This window comes from Cibotium barometz, chromosome 9, assembly GCF_041138505.1.
Source record: "Cibotium barometz isolate CiBa-2024 chromosome 9, ASM4113850v1, whole genome shotgun sequence".
In the NCBI taxonomy this organism is placed as follows: Eukaryota; Viridiplantae; Streptophyta; class Polypodiopsida; order Cyatheales; family Cibotiaceae; genus Cibotium; species Cibotium barometz.
The window spans coordinates 38,640,051-38,658,591 of record NC_141054.1 but is presented as its reverse complement, the minus strand read 5'-3'; the positions used below and the strand labels follow the sequence as shown (position 1 = coordinate 38,658,591).

General features: G+C 39.7%; 1 protein-coding gene across 1 annotated transcript; it reads left to right on the top strand.

The window, feature by feature from the left end:
- The first annotated feature begins 2,620 nt into the window (after positions 1-2,620).
- LOC147635557 (uncharacterized) lies at positions 2,621-4,097 on the top strand. The gene has a single exon (XM_086802205.1). It carries the CDS (start codon positions 3,093-3,095, stop codon positions 4,014-4,016), a length of 924 nt encoding a protein of 307 aa, XP_086658331.1. The 5' UTR covers positions 2,621-3,092; the 3' UTR covers positions 4,017-4,097.
- The last annotated feature ends 14,444 nt before the right edge of the window (positions 4,098-18,541 follow it).

Below are 18,541 nucleotides of genomic sequence, written 5' to 3'. Positions count from 1 at the left end.
TCATCATAAGGAAGAAAGGAAAGAAAGCTTTACCACTAGTACCACACCTACAAAAATGATAGGCTCTCTCATCTTTATCTTTGAGTGAAGAGGAAGACACCCATGCTGAGCCACCATTGCCACAAATGAAACGGCAAGCTGCACCATTATATCCTACCATCACTACATGAAAATGTAGCATCTCATTGCTCAATCGGCAAAGGATACCAAAGAGGAGATCCGCAAGTAGCTAAAGGAGAAAGAAGGTGAATTGGCTGCTAAGGGCAAGGTACCCACCAACATGACCCATTAGAATTTTCTCACTTACAAGTGGAATTAAGAGCCATGATATCATGTACATCTGAAGCGGCTATGGCATGTTGTCCATTAAAAAAATTGGGGGATTTTTTGTGGCGACCGAGCAATTGCGTGCGAGCAATTTCCAAAAATGGCAAGCAGTTTCCAAAAAATGGCAAGTGGTTTTAAAATAATGGGGGGATTTTTTTAGCTACATACCTCTCTCTCTCTCTCTCTATATATATATATATATATATATATATATATATATAGCCTAATCAAAAGCAAAATAAAATTATTCTAATAAAATGGTACCCCAAAACATTCTTGCACATCCCATACATCTCTAAAATTAAACTTGGAACACGAGTTACTCCTTTTGCACATCCTACAATCATGCGACCACACTTACTATGCCCTATATGACCCAAACACTTTACTCGGCTACCCATTGTGGAGTTCTCCTAATCGCCCGAAATGTCTTGTGTGTATGGGTGCTTCCATTATGATCTTGTCACTCAATTCATATCTTATGTCCACATATTCATCGATAAAATGTGTTTTCCTACAACATCCAATAGACCTCTCATGTGCACGTTGTACTCAGGTCTATTGACTAGCATCATCATCCACATTAGTAACATTAGATTGTCATCCAATAGACCTCATATCTCTCATGTGCACGTTGTACTCAGGTCTATTGACTAGCATCATCATCCACATTAGTAACATTAGATTGTCATCTCTTGTGTTGTCCAGTTGATTCTCAATCACCTGCTAATGGAGTTGGGGCCTTATACATGGCCTCCACTAATGGAGTTGGGGCCTTGTACATGGCCTCTGCTAATGGAGTTGGAGCCTTGTACGCTCCATTGTCCGCTCTTCTTTTTTATCTAATAATGTGGTACAAAGATATGATATCATGATTTGAACTTCAACACTATCATCTAAAGAGGAAATTCAAAGATATTTCTTAGTGTCTACAAAAGCCATAGCCACAAAGGGATGTTGTCTGATTAATGATATGAGTGATGTGATGTGGTATTATTGGCTTTGTGTGCAGTTAATATTATGCTGAAGAAACAAGAGGTTTAGTGTAGAAATGGAGAGATTGTAAGATTGGTATGCCAAACCTTGGATAGCATGGAAACTCACAAACCTCTCCTCTGCTACTTACATCACCACTTGGTTGAGTCTTTCATATAGAGCTCCTAGTTTTTTTGTACAGCCTTTCACTACTACAATGTAGACTCAACTCTTCTTGGAACTTCTTAATCTCTGCATCCAAATTGGCTACTAGTGCCACCTCATGGTTGACGTGGCTCTGAGATGAGCATGGTAGATTTGGCAGAGAGACTTTTCAATCAAAATGTGGGAAGTTCATCTCACAGGAGATTAGTGGACATGACACATTTATCAATGTAGGAGATGGGCATCAATATTTCAGAGATGAGTTGTGCAAATATCAATCAGTGTTGTGTACGCAAGAAAAGACCAATCTCCGCTGATCCTCGTGTGATCTTGGAAGAGTATGGTCATAGACTAGAGTACATGATAGTAATAGTGTTCGAAGGAGCGAGGAAACAAGAATGTGCGAGGGATGGGCAAGAGACCATCTGGCCCGAGACAAAGCTGGAGAAAATAATGTGGTTAATTCGAAGAGCTGTGGTGGCAGGGGAAAAAAATGACTTGTTTTGGCAAATTGGCAGGGCAAAGTGAGACGTGGGAGATACATTAACACGCCTATATGCTCACATCCTCAATCTTACACCCGATTGCAAAACTACGGCCCTTCTTCGAAACCCCTTCTCATTGCTTTTTTTTTGTGACATAGAGTAGAAAAGTGCTAAATCATGATTAGCCTAATTTAGGAGGAGTGATAGGGGGTGATTATTAGCCTAATTTAGGAGGAGTGATAGTGCGCACATCCATAGAAATGTAATTTTAAAAAAAGCAAGGCCTTGGACCTTGGTCAGAGAAAGTGACAATTTGCAGAAGTGTAATAAAAAAAACGGAGAAGGTGAAAGAGTAGTACATTGAGCTGGCTTATAAAAGGAAAAAGGTTACAGTGCAATGAAAGACTGTAAAAGAGTAGCACTGAATTCAAAATCTTTGTTGTGTTTTTTTTCCCTTTTACTCCGAAATTAGTAAAGTGGTTTTCTTCTTATAGTAATAAAGTGGTATGATTCTTTTCTTACGTTTTTGAGCAAACTTATCTTTGCAAGTGAATACCTCCCTTCTCTGTCTTGCAAGCCACGAGGTCTCTCTGTGCCCGTCTCTCTCTCTCTCTGTCTCTCTCTCTCTATATATATATATACGGTTGGTGTCGTGATGATCCATTATTTTCCATGAAAGACCAAATTGGTTGGTTTATTATGTTGGAGATGAGAAGTCTAGCTTGATCCCCATAAATCTCAGGCCATATAACTAGAAAGAAGTACATGCGCTTTACAAAATTGTGAGCGTCGGTGTCAAAAGGCATGTCAATTTTGGTAGAAGAGGGTTCACTAGCTCCCAACCTATTATGCACTGCTTCAAAATAGGAGTTTGCTAAGGGGGCATATCTCAACACAATTTTCCTGAAACAAAACTTGTATTCTTGCTAATTTTTAGGATTGATCGTTGTGCTCTCTTTCCCTGTCTCTCGAGTTAAGAAAAAACTCTCTGCATTTGAGTCCCTCTTGTGTTTCTAGTTTAGCTTGCCCTGCAGAATCAAGGGCCGCTATGCTGATACTTTTTTTTATTTCTGTATCTTGCTGTTGTGTCAAAATGTGTCGGATTTTCTAAGCTTCTTTGTGCCTGTCTGTCCACCAGGCATGCTTTTTGCGGGGGATACCTCACTTGAGATCTACGGTGGAAGTGGCATGATGAGTTCAATTCGAATTCCAAAGATGATCGTGGAGAAGGTGAAGGAATGCTTGGCTTATCGAGCGTCCTTTGAAGGTGAGCCAAATGGTGGGCTACCTTCTCCCCTCGCAGACGTTACCCTTGCGGAGGGAGTTTCTCCACAGCAGTACAAAAGCTGGGCTGCTAGACACGAGTCCAAGCAATGGGGTTTCAAAGTGGGCTTTGTGGGTGGCTGCATCATTGGGGAGGAGTTGATAAGCACTCCCCATGCTGATGCAGTGGGGGAGGTGATGAGTCAGATCTATTCATCACAAGATCCCTATAGGTTATTAAAGGCAACTCCAAAGCATGATTGCTCTTCCCTCGGAGGGGATGTCCATGAGAGTGACATTTTGATTAAGGCTAGAGGTAATTATGGTGACCCCAGGGTAGGGAATGCCAATTTGGTGGGGAATTCTTTCCCCACAGCTGCGGTGGAGGTCGGGGTTTCGCAAACCGCACCACACTTGCACCATAAACTCAATTTGTATCAGACTATTCCATCCATCCAAATTTATGTAGTCCTAAAAAGATATTCTAGTGGAGGCATGGTTGCCATGACTTTTGAGAGGGCTAATAATTGGCATCCGACATCGATTATTTCATTTGGCCTTATTCCTCTCCACCCAACTGCCATAAGATACTTGGAGGAACAAAATTGGACTCACCTTTGTGTGGGTGTAGGCTTCAATGGCCCCCCATGTAATGCTCCCAACCTTGCACTCTACCAAATCCAATTGCCTACAAATGTCCTCTTCTTTGGACGTGTGGGTGGTATTCTTGCAGGAGCACCCTTAGCTTCTTACAACATCGACCTCTTCAGAGTCCAAGAGGAGTTATGCCAAGATCTATGAAGAATTGTTCTACTGTCACTTCTTTTTGGTTGATATGAGTAGGCAAGTTCAAGTTCGCATAAAATGTATGTGTGTTGTGTATCTAAGAATCAATTGTATGGTCTAGCTTCTTATGTAGCCACACAATCAGAATTCAACTCACATTTTGTTAAGCTTCAATATATATATTCCACTTTTTGTTAGTCTTTGAAGATGTAATATGTGGATCATTTTCCGTAAGCCATGCCAGTGTGTGTTTAATTTTTTTGGAAGCTTTGGTTAGCTCTTCTAGTGTAATATTAGCTCAACCTCTTAGTTTTAGTATCATGATTCGTAAGTCATTAAGTATTGTTTAGATGATACATTTGCAATGTCTTTGACTGTGCTTGATGAACTAGTTTGATTATTGTTTCGTTAAGCCATGCTAGTGTGTTTTTTTTAAATTGAATGGAGTACTTGGTTTAGGAGTATTGAATGGAGTACTTGGTTTACGTGCAAACTACTACTCAGAGGAGGGAGTGATCCCACTCAACCATCTGCATCTGCAATGTCTATGTACACTTTATAGAACATATGTTGGTAACAAACCCCTCCTCACCTCCTGCTAGTGTAATGCCTTCAAGTTTGACTGATTCATGGGCTTATAGAGAGAGGCTTAAGAGACAAAGGTAGTCCTAGAAGGTCAAAGTATAAGTCTTTAAGGACATCATTCTTCAACTCAAACATCTTGGCATCATTGGCAAGAACAAGCTTCTATCTAGAAGAAAGGGCATAAATAATTATATTCCTACTCATTGAAAACTCCCTTGAAAGACTCAATTCAAATGCCATCATTTATATATATAATATATACATATATATATATATATATAATATACATATATATATATATAATATATACATATAATATATATATATATATATATATATATTATACATATATAATATTTTATTTTTATTTTTTTTGCTGTGGAATTCATACATACATACATATATTATATAATATATATATATTATTTTTATTTTCTTTGCTGTGGAATTCTAGTGCTAGCATAACTTTCCATCTCAAGGTAATTTCACCCAGCAAGAGTTTAGGGTTTACATGATTCCACCAAAAAACTAGATCCTGATGGGTGCTCAACGAGTGACTCAACACCTTTTGGACAAAGACGGAAGATAATAATTTTCTATAATTTTCTACTGTACTGTGTCCAAACAACAGTGGCAGATGTTTAAGATTACAAGAGGATGACTAATCGACAATGATAACTTCATGTCTTTTGGCTCAAGATAGATAAGTAGGTTTGTCCTATTAAGAGCATGGCGTCGCGTCGACCTTTTCTTGTGTTTTTTGACCCGTTGACCGGCGCCCATTCGGGCGCCGGTCTCTTTGTTTAGCCGGATAGCACATTAAACTAGATTATATTTTGTTTTGTGAACCGTCATTCCGTTGAGAGATGTTACCGTAATGGTTAACTCTCTGGGACGCCTGTGCGTGTCCCCTCACAATTGTTCTCATGATTTAAATCCTTTTACTTCTCGCATAATCGGATTTTTTTACACACATTTTATTTAAACAACATGCACAAAAAATACACACACTCTCTCTTATATTCTATGATTCACACACTCTCTTACATATTTTCACACATACACCACACACACACACACACTGGATTTTTTTAAACCACAACACACACACACACACACATTTTTTTAAAGGCACTCACATGCACAAAAAATACACACACACACACTCTTACATTATGTGATTCACACACTCTTACACACACATACACCACACACACACACGCACTCATACACACTCATTTCACCCTTACATTCATAGCGCACACACTTATTTCAGAAAAAGAAAAAAAAAACAGTTTTAAATAAAACCACACGTCAAGATAAAAAAATTCCACACTGTTGTATAAAAGCACAAATGCCCTCCATTCTTTCAACCTGTGTTGGCTCCCTGTAGATAATCCGCTCAGCTCGAGGTTGTTGAAGCTGAGCAAAGGGAACATGGCATTGATAATGTCGACCAAGAAAGGTATCCGCCTCAATCCAGTATGGAGGCAGTGGCAGTAAGGTCAAAGCATGAGCATGAGCCAACTGCTCCACCCAAAAACACAGGTGTTGAATATGCTCTTTCTGACGATTAGCCAGAGAAGTAGCATGTCTTTTTTTTATAGTCTGCACCGCCAAAGCACAAATAGCTTCGTCCCGCTCATAGACAAGTTTGGCAATATCTGCATCGGACAAATCAACAACCTACACAACCGGCTAGGACCCTGATTCTTCCTCCATTGGAGCTTTCCCACCACGATCATTCTAGGAGCTAGGAGCAGAGACAGTACTAGCATAAGCGCGTGGGAATCCACAACCTGCAGCTGGCTTTGTGTAACATTGTCTTTCCACAATGTGATATGCTCTCCCCACTGATGAGCAACTTCAAAACTGAGGGTCAGAGCAAGAATCTCCAAATCCTCCATGTTAATAAGCACATCTATGGTAGGGACTTGAACTTTTGGATCCTTATCTATTGCTCTTTGCTCATAAGAAGGTGGTACCAAAGCTTCTTCAACCTTGCCTTTGTCCCTCTTAGAACATCCATTGTCATGTGACTCAGTTGAGTCTGAATCAGAGCCGTGCTCTTCACTATGTGCCTTCAAAGGTTCTCAACCATTTTGGAGCTTTTCTTTTGTAAACTTTGGGGGGTGGTTTTGGTGCGGGTGGCTCTTGTTGTCCTCTTTGACCTTCAAGTGATCCCCCAGGTAGTTGATCAAATGGTAACAAGATATCAAGCTGAGTAGAGGGAAGTGGTGTAGGAAGTGGAAGGTTCTCTGGAAGGAGTGACCGATCCTCTGTCCTCTTCAAAGTCTCCTCATCCGTAGAAGTGTTTTCCTCCTCTGGATTCAATTCAGAGCATGGAGCCCAAATATGGATTGCTTTCTTTACTGCTTCCAACTCTTGGAGCAACTTATCAACCTATGCTGTGCTGGGGCTTACTCTCTATTGCTGTGTTTCCTCTCCCTTGCGGGTTACAAGATCCAGATGCTTAGAGAACATGTCAAATTTTCTTCTTCCTTTTCTCTACTTCAAAAATCTTTCTTTTCTTAGGAAGCACCTTCTTCTTCCCCTTGTCCAGCACACTTTGCACTAGGCTTTTCCCGGCTTTCTCTAGTTGTACTTGTTCTTCAAGCTCCGCCATGCGCTCTTTGCGACACTTCTCTATGAGAGGGTCTTCTCTTTTAGAGTGTCCCCATTCTCTGAGCAAAAATTTTCAAGCAACCAAATTTCCAAGCGAGACTTGAAAAGATTATTATGAAATTAGTAGAGGGGGCTTCTTATGAGTAAGACAAGAAGAGTGACATAGATTTGATAAAGAGATAGAGAGATAGAGAGCAATAGAGAGATAGATAGATGGGTGATGGTGCATTTCTATAGGAGCAACATAGTATTCACAACTTTTGAACACAAAAACAAACAATGAAGAGAACAATAACCATTCAGCATCCAAAAACATGTCATTATTTTCCACAAAATTCCACTAACAAAAGCAACAATTTCAAGATCAAGATAGCCCAAAAAAAATCTCATGTGGTGAATGGCATGCACTTGAAATGTTCCACAATTAAGACACAAAAGTGCATGAGGTCCATAATGTAGCATTTATGGAAGGTCAACGGATGAGAACGCAATGCCTCCAACAAAGTGCCTCCCACTAAGTGCCTGAACACAATGTTGTGTTCATTTCTTTTCCCATGGTGCATCTTTGGAGAATGCACCCCCATCTCTTTCAGGGAAGCATGTGTCAAATTGACAGCCTTTTACCAGATTGAGTGCATAAGTCTCCATTTAAGAAGCAATCAATAATAGCTTGCATATACCCGGGCCGAACTCTGATCAGATGCCCTTCAAGTAAGCATGATATTTGACACCATGCTAACCATGTCTCAAGAGCAGGCATCTCCCCTGCAACTGCATGTCCGGATTGCCAAAATCTTCTAATCTCATCTTTGCATTGCTCTATGGCTACTTCTGATTGTGCAACTCTCCATTTTCTGCATAGAAATTTATGCTCCATGAAATGATGGACAAATACATTTATGTGTATGGCAGACCATACTTTGCTCCTAGTGGAATACACAATTTCTTTCTTTCTCCAAAAATTTTCTTTTGGCTTCTCCAAAGGAAATTGTGTGAACAACCAACCAATTTGGATTCGCTTCATCAGTTTTCCAAATCCTTGCTCTTGCACAACACAGTTTAACATCTTTCAAAATTGTATTTGGGCATATCGGTCTTAAACTTGAAATTCACAAGTTGCTATAATAAACAGATCTCTCACAAAAGGGTCATAGACATGGGTTGACATGCCTTTTCTTGTAATCTATAAACAACGCTTAATCCGTCTCTTGTCTGATAGTGGAGTCACCTCATCAAGCATCAAAGCAAACTCTCCATCACCTATAACTTGGTTTACGTGCACATTCTTTGCTATTAGTTTATTAAAAATCATATCTTGGGTCTCCATGGTCTCTAGTTGTTTAGGAGTATTGAATGGAGTACATGGTCTCTAGTTGTTTAGGAGTATTGAATGGAGTACATGGTTTACGTGCAAACTACTACTCAGAGGGAGTGATCCCACTCAACCATCTGCATCTGCAATGTCTATGTACACTTTATAGAACATATGTTGGTAACAAACCCCTCCTCACCTCCTGCTAGTGTAATGGCTTCGAGTTTGACTGATTCATGGCTTATAGAGAGAGGCTTAAGAGACAAAGGTAGTCCTAGAAGGTCAAAGTATAAGTCTTTAAGGACATCATTCTTCAACTCAAACATCCTGGCATCATTGGCAAGAACAAGCTTCTATCTAGAAGAAAGGGCATAAATAATTATATTCCTACTCATTGAAAACTCCCTTGAAAGACTCAATTCAAATGCCATCATTTATATATATATTATATATATATATATGTATATATATATATTATATATATATATATGTATATATTATATATATATGTATATGTATATATTTTATATATATATATATATATATATATATATATATATATATATATATATATATATATATATATATATATATATATATATATATATAATATATACATATATATATATATATATATATAATATATATACATATAATATATATATATACATATATATATATATAGACATATATATCTATATATATATATATATGTATATATATATATATATATATAGCCACGAGGTCCGTGTGATCCGACCCTTAGTTCTACCTTTGGGACGGGGCAAAAGAATCTATAGAAGATGATGTGGATCACATAAAGACGTTGACAAGACATAATGATCATTATTCATCTGGAAGGAAGGGTGGGGAAGTCTTGTTAGCAAATGAAGAAGTTAGTGATTGGAAAGGAAAATGTGAAAAATGTATATGAAGGTGTATGGAAATATAAAGAAAGTATATAGACATGTATACAAAATTGTAGAAGTATATGGACGTGTATGTGGGTTCAAAGGAAACGTCTTGAAGTGAAATATATGTGAGTGTGTGGAATTAGATTGTATTGAGATATTTAAAACTGTATAGGAGTTGTATAGACATGTATTTAAAATTGTAGAAGTATATGGAAGTGTATGCAAGTTTAAAGGAAATGTCTTGAAGTGAAATATATAGGAGTGTATGGTAGTGTTTGTAATTGTATAGAAAGTCAAGCCTAATTAGCATCAAGTCATCAACATAACAACAGTCAGGGATCCTAGCAAACATAGTGCATAAATTAAGAACACCAGTAGTACTTTGCTAGACAAGAGTTTCTGTATCACATTGTTGAATAAATAAAATCACAACACCCTAGCCTCAACTTTCCAAAATCCTTTTCTGATACTTTGATAGGGTTACACTACAAGGATAATATTCCCACCCTTGCATTTACTGCACAAGATGGAGCCCATGCAAAAATACTAATAAGTCCACAGAAAAGCCTCATAAGGAGCAAAAGATGGAGCCCATGCAAAAATACTAATAAGTCCACAGAAAAGCCTTATAAGGAGTAGCAAAGTGCAATCATTTGCACAAAAAAGCAAGATTGAGAAGCAGTAAATTCTATTTGAGCAACACATCAGAGACTCACATTAGTCAAGCACCAAAGCAAATTTGTATGATTTTCAACAACTTATTGTAATAGAAAGCCACATAGGAGATATCTGATAACGAATCTGATTTTAGCAAAACACAAAAGGGTTGGGAGTGGTGAAGGATGAATTATAAGACATTGGAAAACTAAAAACTGTACCAATCTTCCTCTAGCAGCCTAGTTTAACACACAGACAATCCCCTAGACACAGCCTCCTAATATAAAATGACATGTCCAGACTGCTCAAAACTGAGACAATCCCTTAGACACAACCTTCTAATATAAAATGACATGTCCTAAATCTGAACCCTCCACTGTACTGAGAACTTGTAACAGAACATTACCTTTTGTGATCAAGGCCAGCACTCTTTGGATTGCCTTGAATTTTTATAATCATGGATACATGTGTGCTAGTTAAATGCACAGAGCTCTTTCCATATCTTTCAAAACATTCCAATTAAACACATGACAAACCATGCTACCATTATTGGCATACTAATAGATTATGATACACACCAAATTCTGGCATATCACCAATACTTTGCTCCCAAAACAAAATAACTCGAGCCTTACCTTCAAAAACTTACTGCCACATGAAATTTGCCGCATCCACCCATCAATCTCACTCAGTTACATGTTTTTAAATTAGTAACACTAACAGCCTTTTCCCAACCTCCTCTGTAGCACAAGAGAACATAATATATAGTGTGTATATATGCATAATTATCTATTTGCATAGTTATCTATGTATTTATAATTATAGGAGTTCGGAGCCGCCTCTTGCAGAGAGTGAGAGGAGTCGCCTCTTGTAGAGAGGGGAAGGGCGGGTCCGGCACCAATCTGCAACATCAGCCCATTAAGCAAATGTCACGCCTCTCAAACAGCACCATACTTGACTTACATGTCCACTAGAGTGCTGTCCAATGCAATGTCGTTACTCATCAACAATTTATTGAATGGTTCTTACAATAAGTTTTTTCTCCAATAGAGGTGAATGTAGAACATATTGAATTAAAGCTTGTCAAAAAACCAAATCACTGCATTTTCAATTAGTTGAACACTTCTAAAATCTTCATTTGAAAGACTAAAGTGTTAGGTATCATTTCCACACAGAGTTACAATTGCCCCTGGAATGTTTGCAAATCCTTTGCATCATCTACAATCTCTTCCTTTAAAAAAAACTAGTGTACATGTGCTAAGTGTGCTAGTACAAAAGAGCATGTATACATGTACGAGGAAAAAACCTCTTAAAGAGGAAAAAAGTGCCTTGGCGGTCTACACTTTGTAATTGCTTAGGCTAGAGAACTAGTTATTATAGATTTCTTTTAAAATATCAATTTATTGTGGGGCAACCTTAGGAAAAATGGGAAAGTGATTTCTCTGCACCTTTACATTCCAAACATAGCCCTTCTACTATTTTCCTCTTCCAAAGTTTAATATTTTTTAAAATAGCACCCCACAACACCTTATAGAAGAAATTCTTTATATATAGAGGCCATTTGGAGTCCCACAAATTTTCTAGGACTACCTTAAATTTTTCTTCTTGCCATTTCTTGTTCCATAACTCACTTTTGTTGATTGATATTTTAGAAATGATATTTGTTGAGGTCAATTCCAAGCAATCCAACTTTTTTTTATAAAGCAAAAGGGTGCATGTACTTCATTTAAGGTGTGATAGAAGCAGAGAGATCACCTCCATATTCATGGGACTTAAGCCAACTAGCTAGGGTTTTTCCACTCTAGTAACCCAAATGTTAGACATATGCACCATAACTTTATTGTTTACATTCCTTGCCAATTTTATTAGGCTTGAGTCAAACAACTCATCAAGTATCTAGAAACATCAAGTAGAGGCAGAGGCAGATCAACCCATCAAGTGTCTAGAAACATCAACAAGTAGAGGCAGAGGCAAAGACCTTAGAAATGTCAACCCATCTCCTCTCAAATCATGGTAGCTATGGTGTGCAAGGCCTTAGAAATCTTAACCCATCTACTCTCAAATCATGCTAGCTATAGTGTGCAAGGTTTCAAAACAAACTAATGAGATGAAGGTTGTAAGATGTTGGGAGATGAAGAAGTTCAACCACCCCGAGGGACTTGCCCCCAATTGATGGCATCTAGGACCGCCCGCGCCCCATGGCACCCCCATTGACCCCTTGGCAGTGCCCCATGTCCAAAAACATGCACAATTAATTAATCATCAAATATAAGTAAATACTCCTAGAATTTGAACTCATATTGGATATACCATTGGCTGCTCAATTTCATATAGCCTATCATAACTCAACTGTGTGTGATGTTTAGTTATTGAACACTTTTTTTCCGTAGCCATACTGTGCATAAATATGATGTTTAATGTGGTTTTTATAGCTGGGATTGACAGACTTGTCTAGTGACTTAACAAAGAGTGCAACTCCAACAAAATTTTTACCTATAAGTTATACTTAAATTCATACTCAAGCATACCTTTTGAGCTTCTATCTTCAAGAGCTGATTTGATTGGTGGATTTTATGACAACCATATGGATATATAGAGGTAAGGAAGACCTTGTGTGTGTGGGTTGTCCATACGAGTTCCTAAGAATGTTATGTGACTCATACACTCACCACCATGAGCACCATTAACAAACAAATAAGCAACATATGATGTAAAATAAAAAAGCAAACATAGTATGCATTCAATTTAAAATTATAAAAAAAGAAGAAGACTAGAGAGACGCCTTTTTGAACAAAGTCTGAGTTTTTATTGTAAGAAAATAAGTAACATATTATGTAAAATAAATATGGCGCGGACCCCCATTGTTAGGTTGAGAATATTGTAAAAGCCTGCTATTATATAGCTACTGGTAATGCATGTCAAGTAATGCTTGTGCCTTCTGAAACTGGCTGCACTATGCATACATAGCAACTAAAGCATCTAAGTAATTCTTGTCAACTAAACCCCTTTTGTAAGCACCTCATTATGTATCCTGGTGCCTCTCTGCAATCCATGGTCTGCTGGTATGCATGTCAAGTAATGCTTGGGCTTTCTGAAGCTGACTGCACTTTGCATACATAGTAATTAAAGCATCTGAGTAATTCTTGTCAATTAAACCATCCTGGTGCCTCTCTACAATCCACTAGCTGTTGGTATGCATGTCAAGTAATGCTTGTGCTTTCTGAAGCTGACCGCACTTTGCATACGTAGTAACTAAAGCATCTGAATAATTCTTGTCACAACTAAACCTTTTCTGAAGCTCATTATGTTTCGTGGTGCCTCTCTGCACAATATAGCTGTTGGTATGCATGTCAAGTAATGCTTGTGCTTTCTGACGCTGACCACACTTCGCATACATAGTAACTAAAGCATCTCAGTAATTCATGTCAACTAAACCCCTTTTCTGAAGCTCATTATGTATCCTGGTGCCTCTCTGCGTACAATATAGCTACTACTGGTACGCATGTCAAGCAATGTTTGTGCTTTCTCAAGCCGACCCCACTTTGCATACATAGCAACTTGTCAACTAAACCCCTTTTCTGCACCTTGTCAATGGCTCCAATCGATCGCTCTCTCTCTCTCTCTCTCTCTCTCTCTCTCTCCTTCGTCTAGACCTTCCTTCATCGGTAGGCCAAAAAAAAAAAACGTCGCCAACCCCATCTCTCAGATCTCTGCTGCCTGCTCGCGGCGCACCCGAGCCTCCCTCCCCTTTAACAGCGCCACTCTCTCTCTCTCTCTCGCCACTCTCTCTCTCTGCTGCCTGCTCGCGGCGCACCCGAGCCTCCCTCCCCTTTAACAGGTACGACAGCGCCACTCTCTCTCTCTCTCTCGCCCCCTCTCTCTCTCAACCCTAACCAGCTTAAGTAAGCACAAGCATTACATGGCATGCTTAGCAGCTGGCTGTCAGCAGCAATAACACAGACACACACGCCCGCACGCACGTCATATTGTGCTAGGTAATGCTCCCGTGCACATGTATGCCAAGTGTGGCGCTCTTTGCAGGCGCATAGTGTCCTGTAGAAGCTCCCTTCTCGCGACGTTGTGTCCTGGAATGCTCTGATTGCAGGATATGCTCAAAACGGGCAAGGGCAACAAGCATCTGGACTGTTTCGAACACATGCAGCGCAAGCGCATCCTTCCAGATGAAGTGACCAATGCGTGCATCCTCAAAGCTTGCGCTGTGATTGGAGAAGGGGAGGGGCAAGAGGCTCTGGACTATTTCAAACAGGGAAGAGGCAAGAGGAGAGGAGAGAGGGGATGACAGAGGAGAGAGAGGAGAGAGAGGGGAGGAGAGAGGAGAGAGAGGGGGAAAGGAGGAGAGAGGTGAGAGAAATAACCCCTTGTTATGTGTTCTAACTAGATGTGCATGGGTAGCGAGGCAAGGGAGGTAGGGTTGATAAGAGACGGAAGGTCTCAATGTTCTTTTGATGTTATGAAGAACTCTTACTATTGCATTTACTCTCTTTGTCTTTAACGGAATGGTTCTTCGCTTGATTTTTAATTTGCTCTCTCCTCCTCCACCATCATCCCTACACTTAAACAAAATCTCTACATCCTCAACATAAAGAGAGCACACAAGGTCCCACGATGCCACATTGCTTCACGTCTCCATCAGTGGAAAGGCTGAATCCTTGAGCTCAAGCAAGGAAAAGATGAAAAGAGAATGCCAAAGATACAACATGTTTACGCATCCACGTAGCTCAAGCTAGAGGATAGCAATGCAAGGAGATTTTTTGCAAATTATAAGTGCCAATTATTGAAATAATTACTATGGTATGTGATGGCTTTCCTCTTGAATATTTTCAACTTTATTTATTTGTTTGTAGATATCTTTCTATTGTATTGCATTAAATTGAAAGCCTTTAGAGTCACTCACAGCAGACACATTTGAGGGTATACATGAAGATTTTGGTGAGCTTCTAGATGCTTGATATAGTGGCCCCGAGCTAGCTACTAGGCAAATCTTATTTTTCAATGCAACTTACATGTTGGTGGCAAGGAGATATTGTTGTGGGAAACTGGTGCCTATACCTGCACCCACTATGGCTAGCATTGAGTGGCTCCTCCCTGACAACTCTACTTTGGTGGCCTTCAAGCAAAGGATTGAGTTGGATGTGCAAGGTGCCATGAATGAAGTTCACATATGGCCCCCACAAGGCCACAATTGGGTGGTTTATCCCTTAGTATTATATTAAAGAATTTGGGAGTCTCCCAAGTCCCACTTTCAAGTAAGGGGTTAAGATCTGACCATGTGGCGAAATCTTAACCCCTTATTTGAAAGTGGGACTTGCGAGGACTCCCTAATATAGTGTTTAGAGTAGATTCCACTTTCAAGTAAGGGGTTAACACTAGTCTTGTAAAAAAAATAGACACTTTAGTGGCTTTAAGACATTTTTGTAAAGAAATATTTGAAGTAGAAAACTTGTTGAAAATGACTGTTTTAAAATCAGATCCTGATATGAAATCAGATCCACCACTTCATCCATTTCCTATTTTAGCTAACTCCACTTAATTACTTCTTGTTTGCATCTCCCTGCACCTTCATTATTTTTAACTCCTTGACTGTATTTGATGAATATCTGATATTTTTGAACTTTTTTTGAACATAGGAAAATCTTTGATCCCTGAAATATGATTGCCACAACATCATGTTGCTCTAAAATCTGATTCCTTTCACCTTCAATCAAAAGCATTTGTGAATCTCTTGCCTCTATTGGTGTTACAGTCAAGGATGATGACAAGGTTGAGATATGCTTGCGTGGCTTGACGCCTGCATATAAGCAGTTTAAGACCTGCATTCTACGTAGCATTATACGGACCGAATAATGAAATTTTGACGAATAATTCGTCATTATTCGTGAATAATCGAATAATTTGGAAATAATTGAATAATTTTTCTTTGTTTCGAGTTGTTGGGAGGGGGAGTAGCAAAAGTGAGATGCAACCATATAGGCTTGTTGTCAAGGTGCTTGAGGACCACCAAGTCAAGCGTTATCTTGTTTGGGTGGGATTTGGCATATGTTCATGTGTGCAAAAGGGGCTGTTGGCAAGGTGTAGACAACAACGTTTTTTTTTTGAGAAATTTGCCATCAGACGCAGGACAGGGCTCAAGTAAGAATAGGAGTGATAGATGTCATAAGGGCATGTTGGAGAGCATGTTAATGAATCAGCTACTCAAATTGAATGCGTATCGTTCAGGTTCGCGGCGATTCCGAGAGGGAGCTTTTGGGGTCAATACGGATAAAATCTACGTTCTTTCGATAATCTCTTGTTGGGAGGGGGAGTAGCAAAAGTGAGATAAAACCATATAGGCTTCTTGTCAAGGTGCTTGAGGACTGCCAAGTCAAGTGTTATCCTGTTTGGGTGGGATTTGGCATATGTTCACGTGCACGCAAAAGGGGTTGTTGGCAAGGTGTAGACAATAACGTTTTTTTTGAGAAATTTGCCGTCGGACGCAGGAGAGGGCTCAAGCTTCTCCTTCTTCTTCAAGCCTTGTGTGTGCATTTTTGCAACCCTAAATCCAACAAAAATCTTACCTTAGAAAAAATTCTTGTGGGGGCAAAAAAATCCATTTGTGGACACAACTTTTGAATTAGAGTACAACATGGCATTGAAGTACATGACCACTAATGCTCACAATGCTCTTATTTTTAAGGATCCTTGGGGTAGATATGTTGTTAAGCTTGCAGATACAGAGACACCCTTCGAACCAAGGCCATGGGTGAACTGTCAAGGCGACTCATACATGGTACAAAACGTCATTTATCCATTCAATAAGCTATTTATTAGTAGAACCATTAAAATTGTTTTCTATCCTTGAGAGCTTTGAGCCCATCGGTTACTCTTGTAACCCTCCATTGTATTTCCATTGCTCCCAAAACAAGTAGGCCTCGCATTGCAACTTTGATTAGGATCAGTGGAATTTTTATTGTGGATTAGTTTCTTGGAGGACTTATAGCATAAGAGGGGGTTTCCTCTCTACCTCATCCCGTCTAATAAACTTATTCTTGATTTGTTTGATGCCTTCTTGAGACAAAGGCCTTCCTGATGTGGATCAAGCCCGAGCCTTCTTATTGGGAACTTTCCCTTGGTTGTTTGCCCTCCTTTGGGCCCAAGTCCTTGTGCTTGGTCCACCCATGCCGAGTCCCCAACCTTATTCTTTGCTTGGTGATTGATCCACTTGCTCCTCGTAGGTATCTTGGTGCTCATACCACCTTCGCTTGGGACTCAACCTTCCATTGGTGCTCGGCCCATGATCCACCCTGCCTCTTGAGGGTCCTTCAACTTTGCTTTGGTGGGTTGCACAGTCCACCCCAACTTGTCCCCGACTTTACTTAGTGATGCTTCAGTCCTACTAAGTTGATTGGCGGCCTAGCCTGACTTATTGGTCATAGAAATGATAGGCTCACTTACTCTTGACCTATCCCGAGGTTCAACCCTATGTTGCACCTTGTAGCTAACCCTATTTTTTCTCTGGGCTCTTGTTGACATAAGAAGTAAAGTGAACTCAATAGGCCACAATCTTTGTCCCATTGAGAAAAGGTTATGTGCATCCTAGTTGTGTGGGAGGTTGCCAATCTTTCAAGCTCACCCAAAGTCTTTGCCAAGCGAGTGTGAGTTTGGTGATTTCGCCTTCCCTTGCTGGAGAGAATCCTTTCTCAAGGGGTCACAGGGACCGCTTTGCCCTCATGCTAATGAGGCTTGTTGACTCTTCTCTTGGTTGGCCTTTTATTACATGGTGACCACCCTTGGCCACTTGAAGAGGTCTTGTTTCCTCTTAATGGTAAAGAAGCCTTTCACTCTACCTTGGTCGTTACTTCTTGAGAAAGGCCTCCATCCCTTCTTAATGGTGAAGAAGCCTTTCACTCTGCCTTGGTCGTTACTTCTTGAGAAAGACCTCCATCCCTTCTTAAGCTAACTAGTGGTTGGCATCTGACTTCCCACATATCGTCTTACATCAAGTCACCATGTCCAAGGCATTGTTTCATTTTGACACCCTTATCATGATGGATCATGTGTCTAAACCCTAGGATTAGCCTATCCATGGGCTATGCACATAACATCCCCCTCTACTAAACTTGATGACGAGCTTCTAAATCCTTGACCTTTTCAAAAGGTTTTTTTAATAAAAAACTCATTTTTTTAAAATAAATTAAAAAACCAATATTTAAAAGTTTTGTTTAAAGCTTATGAATTTTTTTTTGGGGGGGGACGTTTTTTCGCCAACGGCTTACGCAACCCCCCCTCCTGCCTGTGCTGCGCAGAAAAACCAAGAGAGAGAGAGAGAGAGAGAGAGAGAGATCTTCCCTCTCCACTCTCCTCTCTCCTTCACACCATTTCATGGCTCCTCTCCACCCCCTCCTTCTCTGTTAGAGAGGAGGCTGATTGGGCATTAATTAATCTTTTTA